This window comes from Barbus barbus, assembly GCF_936440315.1.
Source record: "Barbus barbus genome assembly, chromosome: 47".
Classification (NCBI taxonomy): Eukaryota; Metazoa; Chordata; class Actinopteri; order Cypriniformes; family Cyprinidae; genus Barbus; species Barbus barbus.
The window spans coordinates 20,489,576-20,511,338 of record NC_136725.1 but is presented as its reverse complement, the minus strand read 5'-3'; the positions used below and the strand labels follow the sequence as shown (position 1 = coordinate 20,511,338).

Genomic DNA, 21,763 nt, shown 5'->3' with positions numbered 1-21,763 from the left:
GAGTGTAGCAAAAGCGAAAACCATGTTGCAATACAGTTCCAAACAAATACGTCGGTGGATATTGATGTGAGAGGACAACAGATGATCCACTGGGGGAACACTCATATTTTTTATGGACTTGTATTTTGCCCAAAAGTAATGTTTTAAAGTTAAATACGCCTTAATGATGGATTTGTTTCTTACAAACATGCAGCTTTTCACTTCACAAGATGTTAAATGATGGACTGGAGTGGTGTGGATTACTGTGATGTTTTTATCAGCTGTTTGGACTCTCATTCTGACGGCACCCATTCACTGCAGGGGATCCATTGGTGAACAAGTGCTAGCTGCTGAATTTCTCCAAATCTGTTTTGATGAAAAAACAAACTCATCTACATCTTGGAAGGCCTGAAGGTGAGTAACTTCTCAGCAAACAAACAGATAGAGAGATACTTGCAACTAATTTGCTTTAATGAAGTACAACAGTCCCATACATGATAAGAAACAAACATGCATGTGTGTGTGTGTGTGTGTGTGTGTGTGACCTGTTCGGTACAGCTGTAGCGCCGGCAGCAGGTGTGTGGAGTGCAGCTGTACACGCAGTGCTGGGACATCAAAGCCACAGCCATCTGTCTTCACACTCAAACACTGCAGGAAGACCGGCCGCGCTCGCCGAATCAGATTCACCAGAGCATCCTGCTCAGAGAGAGAGTCACGTAAAGAGTCAAGAGGATTTACAGACAAAAGGCAGATGGAAACGGCTTCCTAACGGCTCATTTGTTTCTCACCGCCTGCAGTTTGACGGCGATGCACTGTGAATGTCTCCTGAGGGCCGCCATCCCGCCGCTCAGAGTCTTCCGCACCGTGCCGCATCTCTCCAGAGAGCGCTGAGAGCCGCCCTCCACGCCACCCAAACCCCGGCACAGAGGCGGCACGGACGCTCGTGCACTGAACAGGGCCTTCACCGCTCCACTGAGAAGAGGAACAAGACAGAGAAGGATAAGAGAATTAGGGAGTTTTTAGTATGAACCCACATCCATTTGACTTCATAATTCGGTTTGTTTTTAATTGGTTAGGAAGCATTTATTTCAAGTTCATGTGTACTCCAATGAGGTTTACAGATGGTATGAAAGCCATGTGGCATGTTTAGTACACATGAACTACGTTATTGATGAAATAAAAGTCATTAGTATTAATAGAAAATGAATTTACAGTCATCTCTCCATTATCATATCAATAAAAGTGGCAAAAAAAGCATGTGGTGCAATAAAAAAAACAAAAAAAACATTGATTTCCTGTTACCTCTCTCTTATTATAATCATTAAATGTGCCAAAGAATTAGTATATGGTGCACGGTATGGCATCGCTAGATATAGTTTAGAGAACAAATATCAAAATGCTTGTTATACAATAAATATTTTAAAATTTATTTTCATCTTAATACATTTTTTAAGTTGAATTTGTTTTAAATAATCTCTAGATATAGTTTGTAGAACAAAAAGCAAAATGGTAGAATTTATAAATCTGGGTGGTAATTAAATAACGTCATGTTATTTAATTTAATCTAATTTTCTAAGGACACTTTCATATTAGAGCTTTTCCTCAAACAAACATCTGAATACTAAACTTTGCAAATTAAAATGCACAAAAAGTTAGTTATATATTAGTTATAAATAAAGGTGGTGATATGCATTTTATTTAATTTTATTATTTTATTTAAAAATGTTGTTTTTGAATTATGCAATTAAACAATAGAATTCGTTTTAAGTTCATGTGTGGTTTACAGCTGTTATGAAAGCAATCTGGCATGGTTTGCACACATAAACTACAACAGTATTAATGTTGTATGCTGCATTTCTACAGAGGATCTGTGTTTAGTGAGCACAATTCGTTTCATCGCTTGCTATGCATTTTTAGCACAACTGAAAAAGAACAAAAATTGAAAGCAACCAAGGATTTTTTCCAAAAGTTGTCGACAGCAAGCTCATGGTAGCCCTCACACTGATGCCGTCTGTATTCACACTTGTCTTTATTGTGGCACGTTCGCGTCATCAGCGTGAATACCATTGTGAGCACTAGCAGCAGATGTTTATCCCTGTTGCTAGGTAACAGTTCAGAAGGACAAGACACCAGTTTCACGGTGTTTTTGAATTTGGTTTATCACCAAAACTGAACCCACAGCACTTGCGTTTATCTGCTGTAGACGTAGTGCAAAAGATGCGTAGAATGTGAGATGCCTTCCAACAGCAATTTATTCAGTGACAAGCAGCTATGAGAAATGCATTATACTATATTAAATGAGATGTGGAAGATTGCAAAAATGCTAATTATATTGCATAAATGTCACTTCTGTGGTTAAGGATGCACTGTTGTCATACTAATTCACATGAACCAAACACCAGACAGTAAAATAAAAAAATATTAATAAAAATTAAAATATATTTTATTTTATTTCATTTTCTGAAATAAAACATATTATATAACCTTTTTCTAATACATATTTTCTAATATATTTTATTATATATATATATATATGACCCTGGACCACAAAACCAGTCTTAAGTCGCTGGGATATATTTGGGTCAAAATTATTGTATTGTTTTTATTTTATTTTATGGCAAAAATCATTAGGATATTAAGTAAAGATCATGTTCCATGAAGATATTTGATCAATTTTCTACTGTAAATATATCAAAACTTAATTTTTGATTAGTAATATGCATTGCTAAGAACTTCATTTGGACAACTCATTTGGCAATTTTCCCAATATTTAGATTTTTTTTTTTTGCACCCTCAGATTCCAGTTATTTATATAATTGTATCTCAGACAAATATTGTCCTATCATAACAAACCATACATCAATGGAAATATTACTTATTCATATATATGTTTGAGGAAAAGCCCTTGTATGCAAGTACTTTTAGAAAATAAAATAAAATACTTTAACATTTAATTTTAATTTGCAAGATTAAGAATTTTAAGGAAAAGCTCAACAGTGCAAACAAAACAAAAAATAAAAAAAATAAAAAAATCACCCATATTTATAACATCTACATGTTTTACTACAATTTTTGGTATAACCATACCTGCTATTTTTCTTGACACCTTTATTTATATAAAATTGTAGAGATGAACAAATGTTGCAATATTATAATGAATATTTTGGTAATACTAATAATTAGTAAATCAATAACTTTTCAAATAACTTCAACCATTTATTTTAAATTTAACTGGCAAAGTTTAATATTCATAATATTATCTGAGGAAAATCTACTAGAGGTCATCTACAGCAATGCAAAAGTCTGTGATCATCTGCAGTCTCTTACATCGAGGAGTTCTGCAGGAGAGAACTGGCGTTAAGGACAGACGGGTTGCTCTGGACCTGACCGAACCAGCCCGAGAGATCATAGCGGACTGGATCTGAACCCATCAGGTGAGCGATCTCACACTGCAGAGGCTGCTCGCACTGGCGCACTAAGAGGCAAGCAAGCAGAAAGATGAAACCTGAGGAAATATCTCAAAAAACATGAAAGCAGCAGGTCAGGATCAGGCTGGAGTACCTGTGCCGCTGAAGTACTGACACACTCTTTCCAGAACCGTGCTCTCAGTGGAGCCCGGAGTGACCATCTCTTCATCCAGAACCCACAGGAGACCTCGAGAGTCGCCTTCTGGTCCTCGAACCTGAGAACACACACACACACACACGCTGTGAATCTACATGTGTGACTGCCGTGTGTAAGAAGCGTGCTGAGGATCAGTGAGGGATACCTGCAGTCCAGGCTGGTCAACAGCACACACCGCCTCTGACGGGCTCGTCTCAGGGGCTGTGAAATCAACAGCTACTCCCTCCTGTGAAAATTACTCAGAAAGTTAATAATGATCTGAAATTAAAAATGTCATTGCTTGTCACTCTCCATTATTGTATCAAATAAAGAGGCCAAAAAATACACTAAAAAGTTGCATCAAAAAAATAAATAAAAAATGTAGATATAGTTTATTGACCAAACAACAAAATGACAGTAAAACATGCAGAAATGAAAGAGAAATAAATATGCATATTAATTATTATTTTATATATTATATTATAAATTAAGTAATAAAGCAAACTTATTTAAAATTAAAGTTAATCATATTAATCACATTCAATATTTTATATTAATACTCAATATTTATTTGAGGTTGGTAATAAAATTGCCAAAAATGGCCACAATTTTATTTCTTTTTTTATTAATATGTGGTGCCATGAAAAATAACAGATATGGCATTTTTAGATTTAATTTATTGACTAAATAGAAAAATGTCAGTAAAACATACAGAAATAAAAGTTATAGAGTAAGTATGGACAGGAATGGCGTTTTATATATTATTTTGGATATTATTTAATTAAATTAAATTAAATCAGCAAGGTTTAAACTCTAACTCTTAACTATTTCTTTGCAGTTGTCAATAACAAAAATTAACCCCCAAAAACATTAATTATGAGGTGCCATAAAAAATGACAGATATGGCCTTTTTACATCTATTTTATTGAACAAATAGAAAAATGGCAGTATAACACACAGAAATAGAAGTTATAAATATATGTAGGAATGATACTATATTTTGTATTATTTAATGTTTTTTTATTAAATTAAATTAAAATTAAAATAAGCAACTTTCATATTCATATTAACAATAATTGTTTAACAAACATCCGATATTTGTTTGAGATTGTGATATAACATTTTTAGATGAATGGCAGTAAAACATTTAAAAAAATAATTATAAATATATTAAAGCAATTATAAATATTCATAGAAATGTTGTTTTGTATTATGCATTATTTTATATGTTACTTTTTAAACAGAATTAAATTCAATTTCAATTAAATCAGAAACGTTTATATTCATATATAATATATTTTGAGACATAACACTAGACGTATCTCTGTAGTGGTTGGGGACGGTGTGTGTACCTGTGTGTATCTCTCCAGCGTGTGTGTGAATGTGTGGTTGAAGTAATGCTCCAGCAGTCGCTCCTGTAAGTAGTTGTGACAGAGCTCAGAGAAGCCGGCGGCCCGGTCGTCACCGCTGTGTCTGGGGTTCCTCAGGCCCGGAGTGTCCACCACGATCACAGAGGCCAGCGTCAGCTGCTGAGAGTGCAGCGCTCTGAGAGACAACCAGAGAAACACTGCTAGATCACTCTAGAGAGATAGAACGGTCACCGAACAGTGTGTTTACCTGTTGATGAGAGACACAATAGAGGTGAAGAGCTCCTCATACAGACCAGCCGCCATCCCTTCCACACACTGAGCGGCACTCAGTCTCGGACCTGAAACACACACAGTTGACATATTTTCCTTTTAGGACATCCTTAAATGGAGCTTGTGTAGGATTTTGCTAACTTATGCTTTTGAATGATTCGTTTTTTAAAAGACGTTTCTTCTGCTCACCAAGGCTGTATTTATTTGATCAAAATACAATAAAAACAGTAATATTGTGAAATATTATTACAATTTAAAATCACTGTTTTCTATAGGAATATATTTTAAAATGTAATTTATTTCTGTGATGCAAAGCTGAATTTTCAGCATCATTACACATGAACCTTCAGAAATCATTCTAATATGCTGCTCCAGAAACATTTTTTAATATTATCAATGTTGAAAACAGTTGTGTTTCTTCATATTTTTGTGGAAACAGTGATACATCACCAACTAAAGGTTTGGAGGTTTGGGCTAAGAAAGATTAAAAAAAGAAAAAATTATACTATTGCTCAGCAGTGATGCATTAATTTGATCAAAAGTGACAGTAAAGACATTTATAATGTTACAAAGATTTATTTAAAATAAATGCTGTTCTTTTGAACTTTCTATTCTTTTAGGAATGCTGAAAAAAATTCACATTTCCACAAAAATGTTAAGCAGCAAAAAACAACAACAACAAAAAACCCTGAAAACATTTTTAATAGTAATATACCGCAGAACTAGAAAGTAAAATAAGATTACATATTAAATAATACATATCAATAAATATACATTTATATAATTACTTTTATATTATAAACTTGGTCTAACTTGGTTATAAAGTTTTAATATGTGGCTTTCAGAAATAATTGTTTCTAATTGATCACCTGGATGGTCATTCTGTGGTCAAATATCTTTTTATAATGATGCTAAACTGCTTAATAAAACTTCCTAAGAACAATATTTAATTTATTTGGTACATATCCATATAATAAGTGTCCAGTACATTATCTCTAGTTCCTCTCTACACACTTTAGCGGAGATGTTCTCAGATTCTGCTGGGTTTGACAGAGTATAGTGTGTATTTCTGACCGTCCTCTGGTTCCTCTGCGGCGCGGCGCTCTCTGACGCCTCCGGTCGCTCTCTGCAGTAACTGCCTCAGGTGGTGTTTGAAGACGGCAGTGTGGAGCTCCTCTCCCTCACAACCCAGGATGGCGCTGGCCGTCTGCGCGCTGTCAAAACTCATAAACTGCTTACGGCCCACTGAAGCCGTGCAAGAACGGAAAAACAGAGAGTAAAGTCTCACCTAATATTTTTCGCTTGACAAAATACAGCTGTAAGTCTAGTCCTGATTTACCCTTGCATGTTCCTGCGACGCCGAGATGGTAGATTCCTGCCAAAACATGCCAAATGGCCTTCTGCTCATCCGCTGAGAATCCTAAAGTGTTCATGGCGGCCAGCAGCTTCCCAAAACCCACTGAAGCTCTCTGCTTTTCATCCACCTGATTTAATGTGTTTTATTCAAACATATTAAAGAAAAGTTCAAGTCAGAACACACATCTGCAAGACACTTTGAGCCTTGGTGCTCATTCAGGAAACACAGGTTCAAGTCCAGTCTGTCTCATTTCTGTTCTATCAATAACATGATATAAGTTTTTTTGTATAGCGCTTTTCACAATACAAATGTCTTAAGTCACATTTAGCAGATTAGAGCTGGCCGATAATATAGTTTACATTTTGCAACAATATAAAAAATCAAGAAATTGAGAGTTGCTATATTGTTTATATCGCTTTATGTTAGTATACTGTATGTATGTGGATAAAATTGAATGTAGATCCAATTTTTATATATTGTTGGGCCATAATGGAAATAATTATAATTTTCAGTTGAATTAAAAACAATACTAATAAAAATACCTACAGCGCAGAAGGTAATCATTGCCTGCGTCCCAATGTACACACTATCCATCTTAAATTCTATGTGATATTAGTAATTTTCAATACTATTTAGGGCAGATAGGCGCCTCCAGGATTTTTTTTTATAGGGTTGCCGAAAGGGGCCAGTATAAAATGTTAGGGTGGCACAATACAAAATACAAAAAAAGTGTTGCATGCCTAAATCTAATGGCAGACAATAATTTTTGGTGTTACAATTCATTCTGGGAGCATATAAAGTTATAGGCTTCAAAACGTCAGTAGGCTATTACTATTTTCTGTATAGTCGCTCTGCAATTCAACTGCAAGTACCCTCATGTTTATTTGAAGTGCAAATTCATTTCAAACAAGAAGCATAGATGTTTAACCCATCACTTCGTCAAAACAATTGGTACACTAATGAAGCCCTAAATGTTCTCACAATTTACAAGCCTTTTGCTGAAGAAGGTGGATATGTCAACTGCCTTCCTCTTCATTTCGATTATTTATCATAAACCCTACATTTGAGAGGAAAAATGCTGTCAGTGCTTAATTTACATATTTTCTGTTTCTGTTGTCAGACATAAATTAATAAAATACTACTTGTCTGTCTGGGTAACAAAAACTGTTCTATATGTGACTTTAAGAGCAAAATTAAATGTTGCCCAAATCTGCAATAATTTACAGATCAACTGATGGAGTAACAGGGCTCTACGCTTACTTTTCTTTTTAGGAGCATGGCCAAAAATTTAGGAGCACCTTCTAATCAATAATTAAAAATTCTGATAAAAAATGAACCTTCCCATTACGAGGTGATATGTGACTCCTTAAAGTGATTTACAGGGAATTTAGTTTTTACCTTTGTAATGGCATTTTTCTAACTTTATCAAAAGTATATCATCTTTTAATTATCAATTCAAAAATGCATAAGCTTTTTAACATTTCTAATTAATACAACAGAATAAAAAGTAGAATAAGAATAAGTTATCAATCAAATGAAATCAGTATTTAAGGAATAAATTTGTACTACAGAGGTGGCACAGAACAACACACAAGTGGCTTGTAGGTGTATTTTCAGACCTTTAATGAGGCTGAGAGTGCAATTAAATTCATAAATTCATATTGAGGTTAATGTTTTAAATATGCAATTTTGAATATAGAAATATTAAATTATTTAAATAAGAGGAAATATACTTTAAAAATTAAACTAAAACTGCCAGCAGGTGGCGGCAAGTCACTGATTTTATCAATGAAACATTCATTTATTTGATTCATTTGAACGGCTGATTCATTCAGGAACAAAGTACTTGATTGTCTTTATAAATCATTGACAATATATTAGTTTAAAAACGAACAGGTCCAATTCTTCTTCTTCATAATGGATGGATGGATGGATGGATGGATGGATGGATGGATGGATGGATGGATGGATGGATGGATGGATGGATGGATGGATGGATGGATGGATGGATGGATGGATGGATGGATGGATGGATGGATGGATGGATGGATGGATGGATGGATGGATGGATGGATGGATGGATGGATGGATGGATGGATGGATGGATGGATATATTAGTGCTGTCGAATAATTAATCGCGATTAATCGCATCCAAAATAAAAGTTTTTGTTTACATAATATATGTATGTGTACTGTGTATATTTATTATGTATATATAAATACACACACATGCATGTATATATTTCATGTCATTTGAAATATGTCATTTTTATATACTAAATATATTTATTTATAATATAAATTATATGAATATATATATATATATGAATATATATATATATGAATATATATATATATATATATATATATATATATATATATATATATATATATATGAATAAATATATATATATATATATATATGAATAAATATATATATATATATATATATATATATAAACATGTCACCTTTAAAAGTAACTATCAATGTAATTTAATTTACATTTAATTTAAATCGAGTTACATATAATTTCATAATTTAATTGAAACTTTACTTAATGTAATTCAGTTTAAATTTGATCTTAAATTAAGTGAATTTATGCTTTTTTCCTCTTTATTTTTTGCAATTGTGGGTAGATGTGATGAGAAGAGGATCAGCAAATGTTGCAAGCCAGACTTAAATGTTTGTTTCCCACATGTGCAGCAAAGCTTATCATGTCAGAGCAGATGCACTAATCATGTTAGTTTAACACTTACTTTTTTTCCCTCACGCTTTTTTTGTTTTTGCTATTTTTAAACAGTTCATACCTTCGTTGGGCATGAAATTCCAAATGAGTTGTGTTCCTTTAACTGGTGCAGCTGCAGTTCAGTCCTGTGATTAGAAAACAAGACAAATTTTCAAATTTAAACAGGAAATGACATCAGACAAGATCCTGCCCCCCAAGCTCTCAGGGGCTTTTGTTTTAAGGCAAAGCTATGAAAAGAGCAGGCGTTCTGCCAAAGCGGCGTTCGCTGAAGAGCTTGTGCGTGCCTCTGAAGGGAAACCGAATCCAAAAACAAAACCCTGACAATAGGGTGAATGATCTGGGGTTTAATGACGGGTAACTTTGCCTTTGCATCTAATAATGCTGCACTCAGGCTTGTGAGGACAGAAGCCAGGAAACCAGAAGGAAGCTTCACAATATAAGAAGCAAATGCTACTGAGTGTGACCGCAGAGAGCTCCAGGGACCCAACTGACCTCGTGTCTGAGCTGAGGCCTGCGAGCATCTGGGAGAAAACCAGGAAGTTACTCTCTCCCTCCGGCCTCTGACACACCCTCCATTTCTCCAGCAGCATGGTCTGAAACACAGAGAGGAAACATTAGTTAGATGGACTAAATGGATAGATGGATGGACAGACAGATTAACAAAGACAAACAGAAAGACAGGCAGACATAAGGGCAGATGAACAGATATATACACAGACAAAAAGACAGAAAAACAGACAGACAGACAGACAGACAGACAGACAGACAGACAGATAGATAGAATGATAGAAAGACGGATGGATGGATGGATGGATGGATGGATGGATGGATGGATGGATGGATGGATGGATGGATGGATGGATGGATGGATGGATGGATGGATGGATGGATGGATGGATGGATGGATGGACGGATGGATAGACAGAACGACCGACGGACGGACGGACGGACGGACAGACAGACAGACAGATAGATAGATAGAATGATAGAAAGACGGATGGATGGATGGACGGACGGACGGACGGACAGACAGACAGACAGACAGATAGATAGAATGATAGAAAGACGGATGGATGGATGGACGGACGGATGGATAGACAGAACGACGACAGACAGACAGACAGACACAGACAGACAGACAGACAGACAGACAGACAGACAGACAGACAGACAGACAGATAGATAGATAGATAGATAGATAGATAGATAGATAGATAGATAGATAGATAGATAGATAGATAGATAGATAGATAGATAGATAGATAGATAGATAGATAGATAGAGACAGATGTATGGGCAGATGGATAGAGAGAGAGAGAGATCGGAGAACCTGTAGATGTGCGGCAGCAGCGAGGCCGGCGTGGTTGAAGTCCAGTGAGAGAACCATAGCGAATCGAGTCGAGGCCTCGCTGTGAGACGAGCTCACACACCCGAACGATCGCAGCACTGTAAACACCGCCTGGAGCCGCTCTACTGCAGTTACACACACACACATCATGTCTCACAATCTGTGACAACGGACAAACACCACTAAACAGCCTCTAAACTGTTGCTATAGTGTTTCACCTATCATTTAACATCAGCAGAAGCAGATTCACACAGATTCAGTGAGCGAAACATGTCACACTGTGAGAGGAAGACACTCTTGTAATTACAGGAAGGAGCCTGTAACCACCAGAGGCTCCAATGAGTCAATTCAACCAGTGTGCAAATTATTCAAGCACTTGTTCCACTCATTTCTGCAGGTAATTTTGAGATGCACTCTAGTCATGGTCAAGAGCTTTTGTTTTCTGGCGTTCTATAGCTTTGGGCTACAAACACAGAAGTGGATGCACTCACAGGTAAGGCTTCCTCCTGCTGTTCCTGCTTGTTTAAGCAGCTCCTGGGAAAATGACTGGCAGGACGTGGTCTTCCCTGTGCCACTGCGGCCCAAAGCCACCAGCGTCTGGTCCCTCCGCTGACCCACCATAGACACGTACACCCTCCTCACCAGAGCCTGCAGAGGACCAGGAGCTTCCCAGGACTCCCAGCGTCTGCTCCGAAGCCCCTGAATCAGAACACATTTAAATAAGCTAAATCATGTTCTGCATGTCACACCCTCACAAAAACATTCTGTGGTGGGACATAAGTCTTCATCTTGAAATTACAGCATTCTAAATAATAAAATAAATAAATAAACATTTTTTTTTATGTTACATAAATACACACCTAAATAAAAATATATAAATAAATATAGCCTATCACTGATATTTATAAATACACACACATTCGGGCATTTATTTTAATCACACTACTTTAATTACATTTAAATTTGAAGTACAACGCTACCTCAATAGAAATTCAGCAACTGAACTGAATTTAAAATGCATTTATTTATTCTTTTTTCCATGTTGGACAAAACGAAAGTTAATTAAATAAAAATAAAAAATAAAAAATAAATAAATAAATGTGTAGGCCTATATAACAATAGCCTATCACTGATAAATAAATACATAATATAATATAACCTATATATTTTATTTACTAATGCACAATATATTATATAAATATTTATATTTCATAATTTATGTATAATGACTGGTACAAATACCTTGATAGAAATTCAGCAACTGAACTGAATTTTAAAAGGCATTCTCAATTCACCTTTGAATATTGCAAAACTGGATGAAAAAAAAGAAATACTATAGTACTATTTTTTATATGCAAGCTAATTTAGTCTATACATTTACAACTAATGTGCTGTCTGTAACTACTCTAACTACATGTGTGATCATAGTCATCATGGTCTCATTGATGGTTTTGTAAATACACTGCTCTTACCTTGCCTGGCGAGGACAGCGGAGGCCACAGAGCCAGTAGATTGGGCCCAGCGTGAGTCAAGGGTAGATGTGCTTTAGTTCGACTGGTCAGAGTGTGAAGGACGCTCGACTCGTTCACGCTCACGAGGTCACTCAAGTCCTCACACAGGTCCAGCTCAGGTGGGTTCAGCTGAACACAGCCACGAAGAAAAGTCAACACTGGTCACACACATCAGGATGATTTAAAAGTAAGTGAGTAACTATACACAACGAATTCATGGGTAGCGAACAAATAGAGTTTTGTCAACGCACTGAGCTTGATTTGAAACTCCTAGTTTTAGATATTGTTACTTTTGATAAGAAACAAAGTCTCATCTTTCAGATTCTGTGCATTTTATCATGAAATTCAAGCAAAAAATGTCATATTGATGCTCTCTGATGTGGCACGAGAGATCGCTGTATTGGTGCCTCAGTTCAAGCGGCAGCGCAGGTGAACAATTATCCCTTGCTTTAGAACATGAAATAAACATGAATGAACATCAGAAGGTATGTTTAAAGAAACAGTTCAACTAACTGAAATGTATCATGTCTCAAGTGATCGCTCATTTAGTGTTTCAACAGCAGAAAAACATCAACAAAACAGCTTCATTACATTTACCTCAGGAAAGTCCTTCAGTGTCAACAGCTCGTGAGTTCACTAAAGAAATAAAGTCTAGAGAAGAGCATTTCACTAAATATATGCACTATATTAGTCTATATATTCATTATATTTCACTTAACCTGTTAGTGACGCCTTATTTATTTAATAGACGTTTAAGTAAATCTGTAATAAATTTTATAATCAGATTACACAGAAAATCGAACCTGACTCAAAATTTTTATGACGGATGAAAGTTTCGGACTCAGTGTGCAATGACCTTCAGACGTCAAAGTAAAAACAGCTTCATGTGCAATTTATGCCTTTTTTTTTCGAGGGTTCATTATTATATCTAAAATAGCATTTGAATTTAATAGTTCGGGACCTGTTGTTCATTGTAATTGTATTATAGTAATGTGCTGTAATAGTGCTTACTATATAGTTTACAAGCATTAGTCGAGGTAGATTTTTTCCTTAAGAAAATCGTGACTATAATTGAATTTAAAGAGAGCATTAATTTCTTCAGTAAACCACTGTTTAATTAAAATGGAAAATAAATAATTTGATGTTTTTCCCCGTATTGAACCATTATGTCCAAACTGAGTTACGTACCGAAGCATCATGTTTGTGTGCCGTTACACCCCTAGTTAATAGCGTTGAATAGTTCACCTTTTCAATCTCAAACTGGGAAACGTCATGGATGGATCCATCAGAGTCCAGTCGAACCCTCACCCTGCCGTCAGGGAGCTCCGGTGTGCCTTCATCCGGCTTTAGCTGAGTGGCTGAGACAAATCAGAGAGGCCAGGCAGGTCAAAGGTCACTGTAAAACTCAATGTAAATCCAATATTTTGTGTACAAGGTTGAGACATCTGAAAATCAGTGGCTTTGCCCACATCAAACTTGGTGCAATAACTCTATTTTAATGGTGCTTTTGTTCCTTTTAGAGCCTGACAGATTTTGGTTCATGAAGATAGTGCAGTGCTGTGTGCTTTATGCAGTAATCTTTGAATCTTGTAACATGGCAGCCTCGGCGCGTAGATTTAGCAAGGCTATGAGCCTGATAAGATAAGAACACTAAACCCATTCATCACTAAACTGAAGCAACGCAATAGCTAACGGCACCATAGATCCGATCAGCAAAAAGATTAGTCTCTGAGCTCTTTACAATTTTTCCATGCAAAGAGAATCTTGCACCAGAAGAGATATATTTTAAGCAATATGAAGTTTTCAGAGCTCACACTGAAAGCAATGCGGCTGCTTTTACATAGTATGAAAACTGACTTCTGCGATAGTACGAAATATAATAATAAAGCCACATGTAAATATAGCATCCTCTAAAACAACACGCTAATAATAATAACCTGTAACTCAACACCACAGGAGAGCTGGCCTAGTGTTCAAACATGACAAATTCTGGAATGATAAACCAAAACGACTACTAAAGCGCACCAAACAATGTGTCATTAACAACAGATTTCGTTCTTTTAAATGTCAGGTGGACACTCAAACACAGGTGTAAGAGGTGACTAACCGAGTGTATAACCGTCTTTGTGAGCGTACCACACTTTGCCAGCTTCATACCAGACATCTCTCTGCAGAGACAAAGAGAAAGAGAAACTGCTTTCTATCATCCAGTGTTGGTATTGTTAACTCAAATTTGAAAAACTGTTTTCGCTAATTGAAATAAAGGCAGAGACATAAAATAAAATCTGAAATAAACAAGTTGAAGTACTAAAATGACTAAATCTAAAACGGAAATAAATGAAAGCTATACTGTATACATAAAAAGTAGAAAAACGATAGTAAAAATATAGTAAAAATATTTATAATAAATTACAAAAATAATAAATACTAGAAACAATGTAATAATGTACAAAGTAATGTAAAATAAAAGTTAGAGCAATAATACAAAATATTGTTAAAGTGAGTACCAGCAATCTCATAATATAACCCATTCCTGCTGGGAAATAAAATCAAGTTAAAAAAATTAAAAATAAAATATAATCTAAGTTTTGATTTTATGAATATTAGGGTGACTTGCAACTCAGAGTAATAAATAAAACAGGTGAGAAAGTTTAAAGTAAGAAAAAAATCATTTTTTGAGAGAATTGTGAGATAAAGTCACTGAAACATTAAGTCATACTGCGATACAAAGTCAGTCTCAGTTGGTATCAGTTATAAGTCAATTATATTCATAAACTGTATTATTCATTCAATTATTTAAAAATGATGAGATCCCTAGATCCTAGAAAGCTACATTAAGAACATCAAGAAATGTTTTTAGCTTTACAAAAACCTGAAAGCGTAGAGAAGACTTTGATCAGAATTCATCCAAAATTTGATGAAACAATCACTTTTGGTGACGGTGAAGGTATTGGAGACATGTAAACCATCGGTGAAGTGTTTGGTGTATTTGTGATGTTCTACCTACCACTGGCACCTTGGGCGTCTCTCTTATGGGGGTTACAGTGATCTGACCCTCAGGCTCTTGCCTCGGCTCTTTCACTTCCTGTTTCAGGGGTTTAACTTCCTGTTGCACCTTTACTACTTCTTTTTCTGTTGGTGGTGCTGGAGATTTCGCTGTCTCTGTCCTGGGGCTGGGCATCTGCTCCTGCCGGCTGACCTCTGGAGTGGTGGACTTTGAGCTGTTTTTTTTATTTTTGGGGTCGGGTGACATTATCCTCCTGGGAGAGGATGTTTTCTTCTCTGTCAGTGCTGTGTGGCGGCTGCGTTCCCCGTTCACTAGCTGCTCCGCTCGAAGCGCCATCTCCGCTTCCAGTATCGGTGGAGTTTGGTCGGGAAGTAAGAAGTTCTGGACCAGGTTGTCGCTGAGTTTCCTGGGCTGTGAGGGGCGTTAAAAACACAAGGAGCTTGATGTAAGTCATCTTCACATCAAAACAAGCCCTCGCCTGCTGGTAAAGCCAACTAAAACCAGCTCATAATGGGGAGTTCATAAATGCTAACAGTCAGTGGCATCAATTATTTGAAAGAAACATCTTAAGAAAGAAGTTAAGACATTTCTTAAGATTTTATGAGGTTCATAAGAATGTTCCCAACTGCAATAATTGAAAAGTTTGCAACTTTTTTTTTTCTTAATACAGAAGGCAAGGCATTTCTTAAGATAAATTCTAAGTCCGTAAGAATGTTTCTAAGTGTAATTCTTTTAAATATTCGCTGCTATTTGAACTTTAAAATAAATGAAGTTGATATGAGATCAATTCTAAGAATTCCTAAGTGTAATTCTTGAAAAATGTGCAAATATTCTAACTTCGTGTGAAATTCGCTAATATTTTTTAAAACAAGACTTTTCTTAAGATTCTAAGAGGTTCGTAAAACTGCAATAATTGAAAAATTCTTCAGAAGTTTGCAAACATTTTCTTCATAGCAGCTTGTTTTTTCTTAAAAAAGAAGCCAAGGCATTTCTAAGTGTAATTTTTTTAAAACATTGCTAATATTCTCAAGTTACATATATCTTTTTCCCTGAGGTATAAGGTAAGACATTTCTTAATATTAATTCTAACTATTCTTGAAATGTTTTTTATGTTTTAAAAATATATTTTTAAGAACATTGTTTATTCTTAAGAAATCAAGACATTTCTTAAGATGAATTCTAAGAATGTCTAAGTGACCTCCATGAAAAATATAATAAGTTTGTAAGAATGTTTGAAATATTTGAAAAACATCTTATTTTTCTTAAGAAAGTAGTTTGTATGGCAACATTCTTCAGTTTGCAAATATTTTCTTAAGAGCATCTTTACAGTGCAGACAATTCTTAAGATAAATTTGAAATTTGAAAAAGTGCAAAAAATGATTTTGCAAATATTTTAAGAACATCATGGATCCACCCCCTTTAGTGTTAAATAACCCACTTGACCAGGTTTTCCCAGCAGAACCCCCCCCAGTGAAGTGAGATCTCACCGTCTTCTCCTCCTTGAGCTCTGGCTCTTTGTGGCGCGTCTCTTTCTCGGTCTCTCTCACCAGCTGTTTGAGGAATCCTCCCGGGACGGCGGAGAGAGGAGGAGGAGGCTGTGCAGCGGCGGCGGCGACGGCTGGAGGAGGCTTCTTCTCCTCCTTGATCTGTTCACAGATGAGGAATACAGGAGCTCCAGTCATGAACTCCATACAAACAAACAAACAACTCACACGAAAAATGCTTAGAAGACAACTACATTCCCACTGCAGACATGCATTTTCTTATTACTACTTTGTCATAACATTTTACACAAGTATTGTTTTAAGAATGTTTTTGTTTTACTGTATCTGGAAAACAAATAAAAATAATATTTAAAAAAATTACAAAAATAGAACGATTATTTTTCCTTAAATGAATGTGCATATATATATATATATATATATATATATATATATATATATATAGTTGATATATATCTATATACATTTAATTAAGATAAGTTTACTTATATTTCATATTTTTTATTTTATTTTATATATACAACAAAAACAACAGTTTACACAAGTAAATGTATAGTGTTTTAAGGATGCTTTATGTTTTTTATCTGGAAAACAAATGTGACCCTGGACCACAAAACCAGTCTTAAGTGTAAAATTTCAAAATTGAGATTTATGCATCATCTGAATAAATCATCTTTCCATTGCTGTATGGTTTGTTATGATAGGACAATATTTGTCTGAGATACATATTTGAAAATCTGGAATCTGAGGGTGCAAAAATATCAAAATATTGAGAAAATCTCCTTTAAAGTTGTTCAAATGAAGTTCTTAGCAATGCATATTACTAATCAAAAATGAAGTTTTGTTATATTTACGGTAAGAAATTCGCTATATATCTTCATGGAACATGATCTTTACTTAATTTCCTAATGATTTTTGGCATAAAAGAAAAATTAATAATTTTGACCCATACAATGTTTTTTTGGTTATTGCTACAAATATACTCCAGCGACTTAAAACTGCTTTTGTGCTCCAGGGTCACAAATGTTTATATTTATACTATATTCATATATACTATACACATTAATAATAATTTAAATACTTTGGTAAAGATGATTAACATATTCATATATCATGGTGTTAAGAAACGTGCAAGCAAACATGGCAATGCAATACCATTTTTGTTTTGGAAATAAAAACTTAAAGCTTGATATTTAGCTTGTTAGCTTATATATGTTAACAAGCTACAGTACATACATCCCTCATTTCCAATTTACCATAGCTCATGCACAGTAAACATTAAAAGGATATTTGTAGTATGACCATATGACCACAGGTAAAAATGAACATAACATTTAAAAAAAAGCTTAAATATTTAAATTTATAACCTTACTTTTCTAATATTAGCATGAATATTTACCATGAATCTTCTACCAAAACACTGTACGTTACTACAGCTAGTTGTACCATATTAAAACCATGGTAAATGTTTATGAGGGTGAACTCTAACGACAATATTTTTAGTAAGCGTCCCATATTCGTGCTGTAAGTTTCCACTGATGCCCTTGCCACTCTATTAGCAGCACTTGCAGTGATATTAAACACGTGAGCTGAGGGCAGTAGACGTCCTTCAGCAGGCCAGCAGAGATGAAACTCTAGATACAGTCTACAATAACTGCTCTTCATGACCGCTAGCCAGCGGAGAGCATTCAGTCTGCAGTACCAGCTAGCTTAAGCTGCCTCTGACGCTTGTACTCTGTTATATGTGACCCTGGACCACAAAAAAGCACGGGTATATTTGTAGAAATAGCCAACAATACATTGTAAGGGTCAAAATTATCAATATATTATTCAAAATATATTTTAAAAAGTTATTTATGTATTTTATGATCGTTAAGTCTTTTTCTTGACACTTTAAAGACTTTTTCTAATATATTTTTCCATTTGGAGGTTTAAAATGAAACAATATTTTACATTTGAAAAATATATTGTTTTAAATATATATTTTTACAATGCATCTACATGTACTTTTTCCAGATAAAATTGATACCAAATGAAAATGCAGGCAAACATGATGGCCTAACTTGAGTCAAAGGAAATTAGTTAATTAATTGCTAATTGATTGTTTTCAGGGCCACTATCTTTGCAGGTAATCTCAGAAACTTCATGTGTTTTATTTACCCTTGGACAAGAGAAGCAACGTTTGATATGATTGCTGTTAGATTTGATGATGCAGTTAGAATGTAATATTGACAAGCGCAGATTTCAGTCTTTCCTCTTTTACAGAAGCTGAACTTGTATGTCTAATCCCTGCTGGATGGCACTGCCAATGTGACCGATATTACATTACAGAGACTTAAAGAGACACAGGCAGTCTTTTGACTTTCATATTCAAGTTAAAGTCAGTGTGTGTTGTGTGTGAGACTGAGGCCAGGCTACAAGCATCTCAGAAAGAACAGTGATTAATCGGTGAACTGGTGCTGGTTAATAAACAGTGAGTCAAGCAGCAGTCGGGTTAGTTGAGTTGAGCTCCAGGCCTGAAGCCGTCCTGCACCTCCCTTCTGTTCCCAGAGTTTTAAGCGTGAGGAGAGAGCCATGGCGGGACGAGGGGTGAAAGATCGACCGGGGAGATCTCAGCCAGGTGTGATGTGAGCGAGGACACAAAGTGGAGCCAAAAATAGAAACAGTGACACTGTGGACCTGTAGATGGAGGAGAAAAAGCATGAGACATTATCATAATATACAGGGTCCAATTTAATGTAAATGTAAATTATTATTTAAAAAAAAAAAAAAAAAAAAATTAAATATTACTACAGGTGTTTATCATATATACACATATATATACACATATACATATATATATATATATATACACACACATATATATATATATATATATATACATATATATATATATATGTATATATATACACACACATACATACATATATATATATACATATATATATATATATATATACACATACACACATACATACAGTGGGTACAGAAAGTATTCAGACCCCCTTACATTTTTGATTCTTTGTTATATTGCAGCCATTTGCTAAAATCATTTAAGTTAATTTGTTTCCCTCATTAATGTACACACAGCACCCCATATTGACAGAATTGTTGACAATTTAGCAGATTTATAAAAAAAAAAACTGAAATATCACATGGTCCTAAGTATTCAGACCCTTTGCTGTGACACTCATATATTTAACTCAGGTGCTGTCCATTTCTTCGGATCATCCTTGAGATGGTTCTACACCTTCATTTGAGTCCAGCTGTGTTTGATTATACTGACTGGACTTGATTAGGAAAGCCACACACCTGTCTATATAAGACCTTACAGCTCACAGTGCATGTCAGAGCAAATGAGAATCATGAGGTCAAAGGAAATGCCTGAAGAACTCAGAGACAGAATTGTGGCAAGGCACAGATCTGGCCAAGGTTACAAAAAAAATTCTGCTGCACTTAAGGTTCCTAAGAGCACAGTGGCCTCCATAATCCTTAAATGGAAGACGTTTGGGACGACCAGAACCCTTCTTAGAGCTGGCCGTCCGGCCAAACTGAGCTATCGGGGGAGAAGAGCCTTGGTGAGAGAGGTAAAGAAGAACCCAAAGATCACTGTGGCTGACCTCCAGAGATGCAGTCGGGAGATGGAAGAAAGTTGTAGAAAGTCAACCATCACTGCAGCCCTCCACCAGTTGGGGCTTTATGGCAGAGTGGCCCGACGGAAGCCTCTCCTCAGTGCAAGACACAAAAAAACACCTGAAGGACCACAAGATGGTGAGAAATAAGATTCTCTGGTCTGATGAGACCAAGATAGAACTTTTTGGCCTTAATTCTAAGCGGTATGTGTGGAGAAAACCAGGCACTGCTCATCACCTGTCCAATACAGTCCCAACAGTGAAGCATGGTGGTAGCAGCATCATGCTGTGGGGGTGTTTTTCAGCTGCAGGGACAGGACGACTGGTTGCAATCGAGGGAAAGATGAATGCGGCCAAGTACAGGGATATCCTGGACGAAAACCTTCTCCAGAGTGCTCAGGACCTCAGACTGGGTCGAAGGTTTACCTTCCAACAAGACAATGACCCTAAGCACACAGCTAAAATAACGAAGGAGTGGCTTCACAACAACTCCCTGACTGTTCTTGAATGGCCCAGCCAGAGCCCTGACTTAAACCCAATTGAGCTTCTCCGGAGAGACCTAAAAATGGCTGTCCACCAACGTTTACCATCCAACCTGACAGAACTGGAGAGGATCTGCAAGGAGGAATGGCAGAGGGTCCCCAAATCCAGGAGTGAAAAACTTGTTGCATCTTTCCCAAAAAGACTCATGGTTGTATTAGATCAAAAGGGTGCTTCTACTAAATACCGAGCAAAGGGTCTGAATACTTAGGACCATGTGATATTTCAGTTTTTCTTTTTTAATAAATCTGCAAAAATGTCAACAATTCTGTGTTTTTCTGTCAATATGGGGTGCTATGTGTACATTAATGAGGAAAAAAAAAGAACTTAAATGATTTTAGCAAATGGCTGCAATATAACAAAGAGTGAAAAATTTAAGGGGGTCTGAATACTTTCCGTACCCACTGTAAATATATTCTGAATGTGTGTGTGAAATCTGAGCAAACTGATGAAGCAGACATTAGACGGTACAGAATGCTTTATGCAAATGATTTCACACATAAAAACATCTCTGCATGTCTTCATCTGCTGCCCTGCTGCTGTGAGATATTTATGCATTACATTTCAAATTAAACAACTTCACTTTTTGCTCTTCTTTTAGAGGCAGTTTAACCTAGAATGATATAAAGCAGGAGAGAATGAAAGGACCGGCTGACCGGTGCGGGTAACAGAGGTCATTGCTCAGCAAACACACTGTAAAGCAGAAGATCTGGTCATAATTAATAGTGGCAGTTGCTAAGGAGCCGAGGATCACTAGTGCTGTTGCTGATATATTAATATTAAACCTCGACACATAACTTCATGCATTTAGAGGGAAGGAAGGACCCAAGTCACATCTACAGTATGAAACTGAATGTTATGTTATGGTTAATGCCCCAGAAACCACCAAAAACACCC

The 21,763-nt window shown here is 35.8% G+C and overlaps 1 protein-coding gene across 3 annotated transcripts in view; it reads right to left on the bottom strand.

The window, feature by feature from the left end:
* LOC306865705 (unconventional myosin-XVIIIb-like) overlaps positions 1 to 21,763 on the bottom strand; it is a 55,435-nt gene that overhangs the window by 31,610 nt on the left and 2,062 nt on the right. For 2 of the 3 annotated variants that reach the window (XM_079410457.1, XM_079410458.1), the window contains exons 2-20: positions 19,228 to 19,373; positions 16,680 to 16,838; positions 15,193 to 15,603; positions 14,293 to 14,353; positions 13,431 to 13,543; positions 12,147 to 12,314; positions 11,166 to 11,373; positions 10,657 to 10,799; positions 9,819 to 9,919; positions 9,388 to 9,451; positions 6,562 to 6,706; positions 6,297 to 6,467; positions 5,200 to 5,290; positions 4,935 to 5,127; positions 3,749 to 3,829; positions 3,541 to 3,661; positions 3,307 to 3,454; positions 768 to 951; positions 525 to 675 (exon numbers count right to left, since the gene is read on the bottom strand). In XM_079410457.1, coding sequence (XP_079266583.1) covers positions 525 to 675; positions 768 to 951; positions 3,307 to 3,454; positions 3,541 to 3,661; positions 3,749 to 3,829; positions 4,935 to 5,127; positions 5,200 to 5,290; positions 6,297 to 6,467; positions 6,562 to 6,706; positions 9,388 to 9,451; positions 9,819 to 9,919; positions 10,657 to 10,799; positions 11,166 to 11,373; positions 12,147 to 12,314; positions 13,431 to 13,543; positions 14,293 to 14,353; positions 15,193 to 15,528 — 2,479 coding nt within the window. In that variant the 5' untranslated portion in view covers positions 15,529 to 15,603; positions 16,680 to 16,838; positions 19,228 to 19,373. The remainder of the gene's footprint in view (positions 1 to 524; positions 676 to 767; positions 952 to 3,306; positions 3,455 to 3,540; positions 3,662 to 3,748; positions 3,830 to 4,934; positions 5,128 to 5,199; positions 5,291 to 6,296; positions 6,468 to 6,561; positions 6,707 to 9,387; positions 9,452 to 9,818; positions 9,920 to 10,656; positions 10,800 to 11,165; positions 11,374 to 12,146; positions 12,315 to 13,430; positions 13,544 to 14,292; positions 14,354 to 15,192; positions 15,604 to 16,679; positions 16,839 to 19,227; positions 19,374 to 21,763) is intronic. The other variant, XM_079410459.1, reaches the window with a different exon arrangement.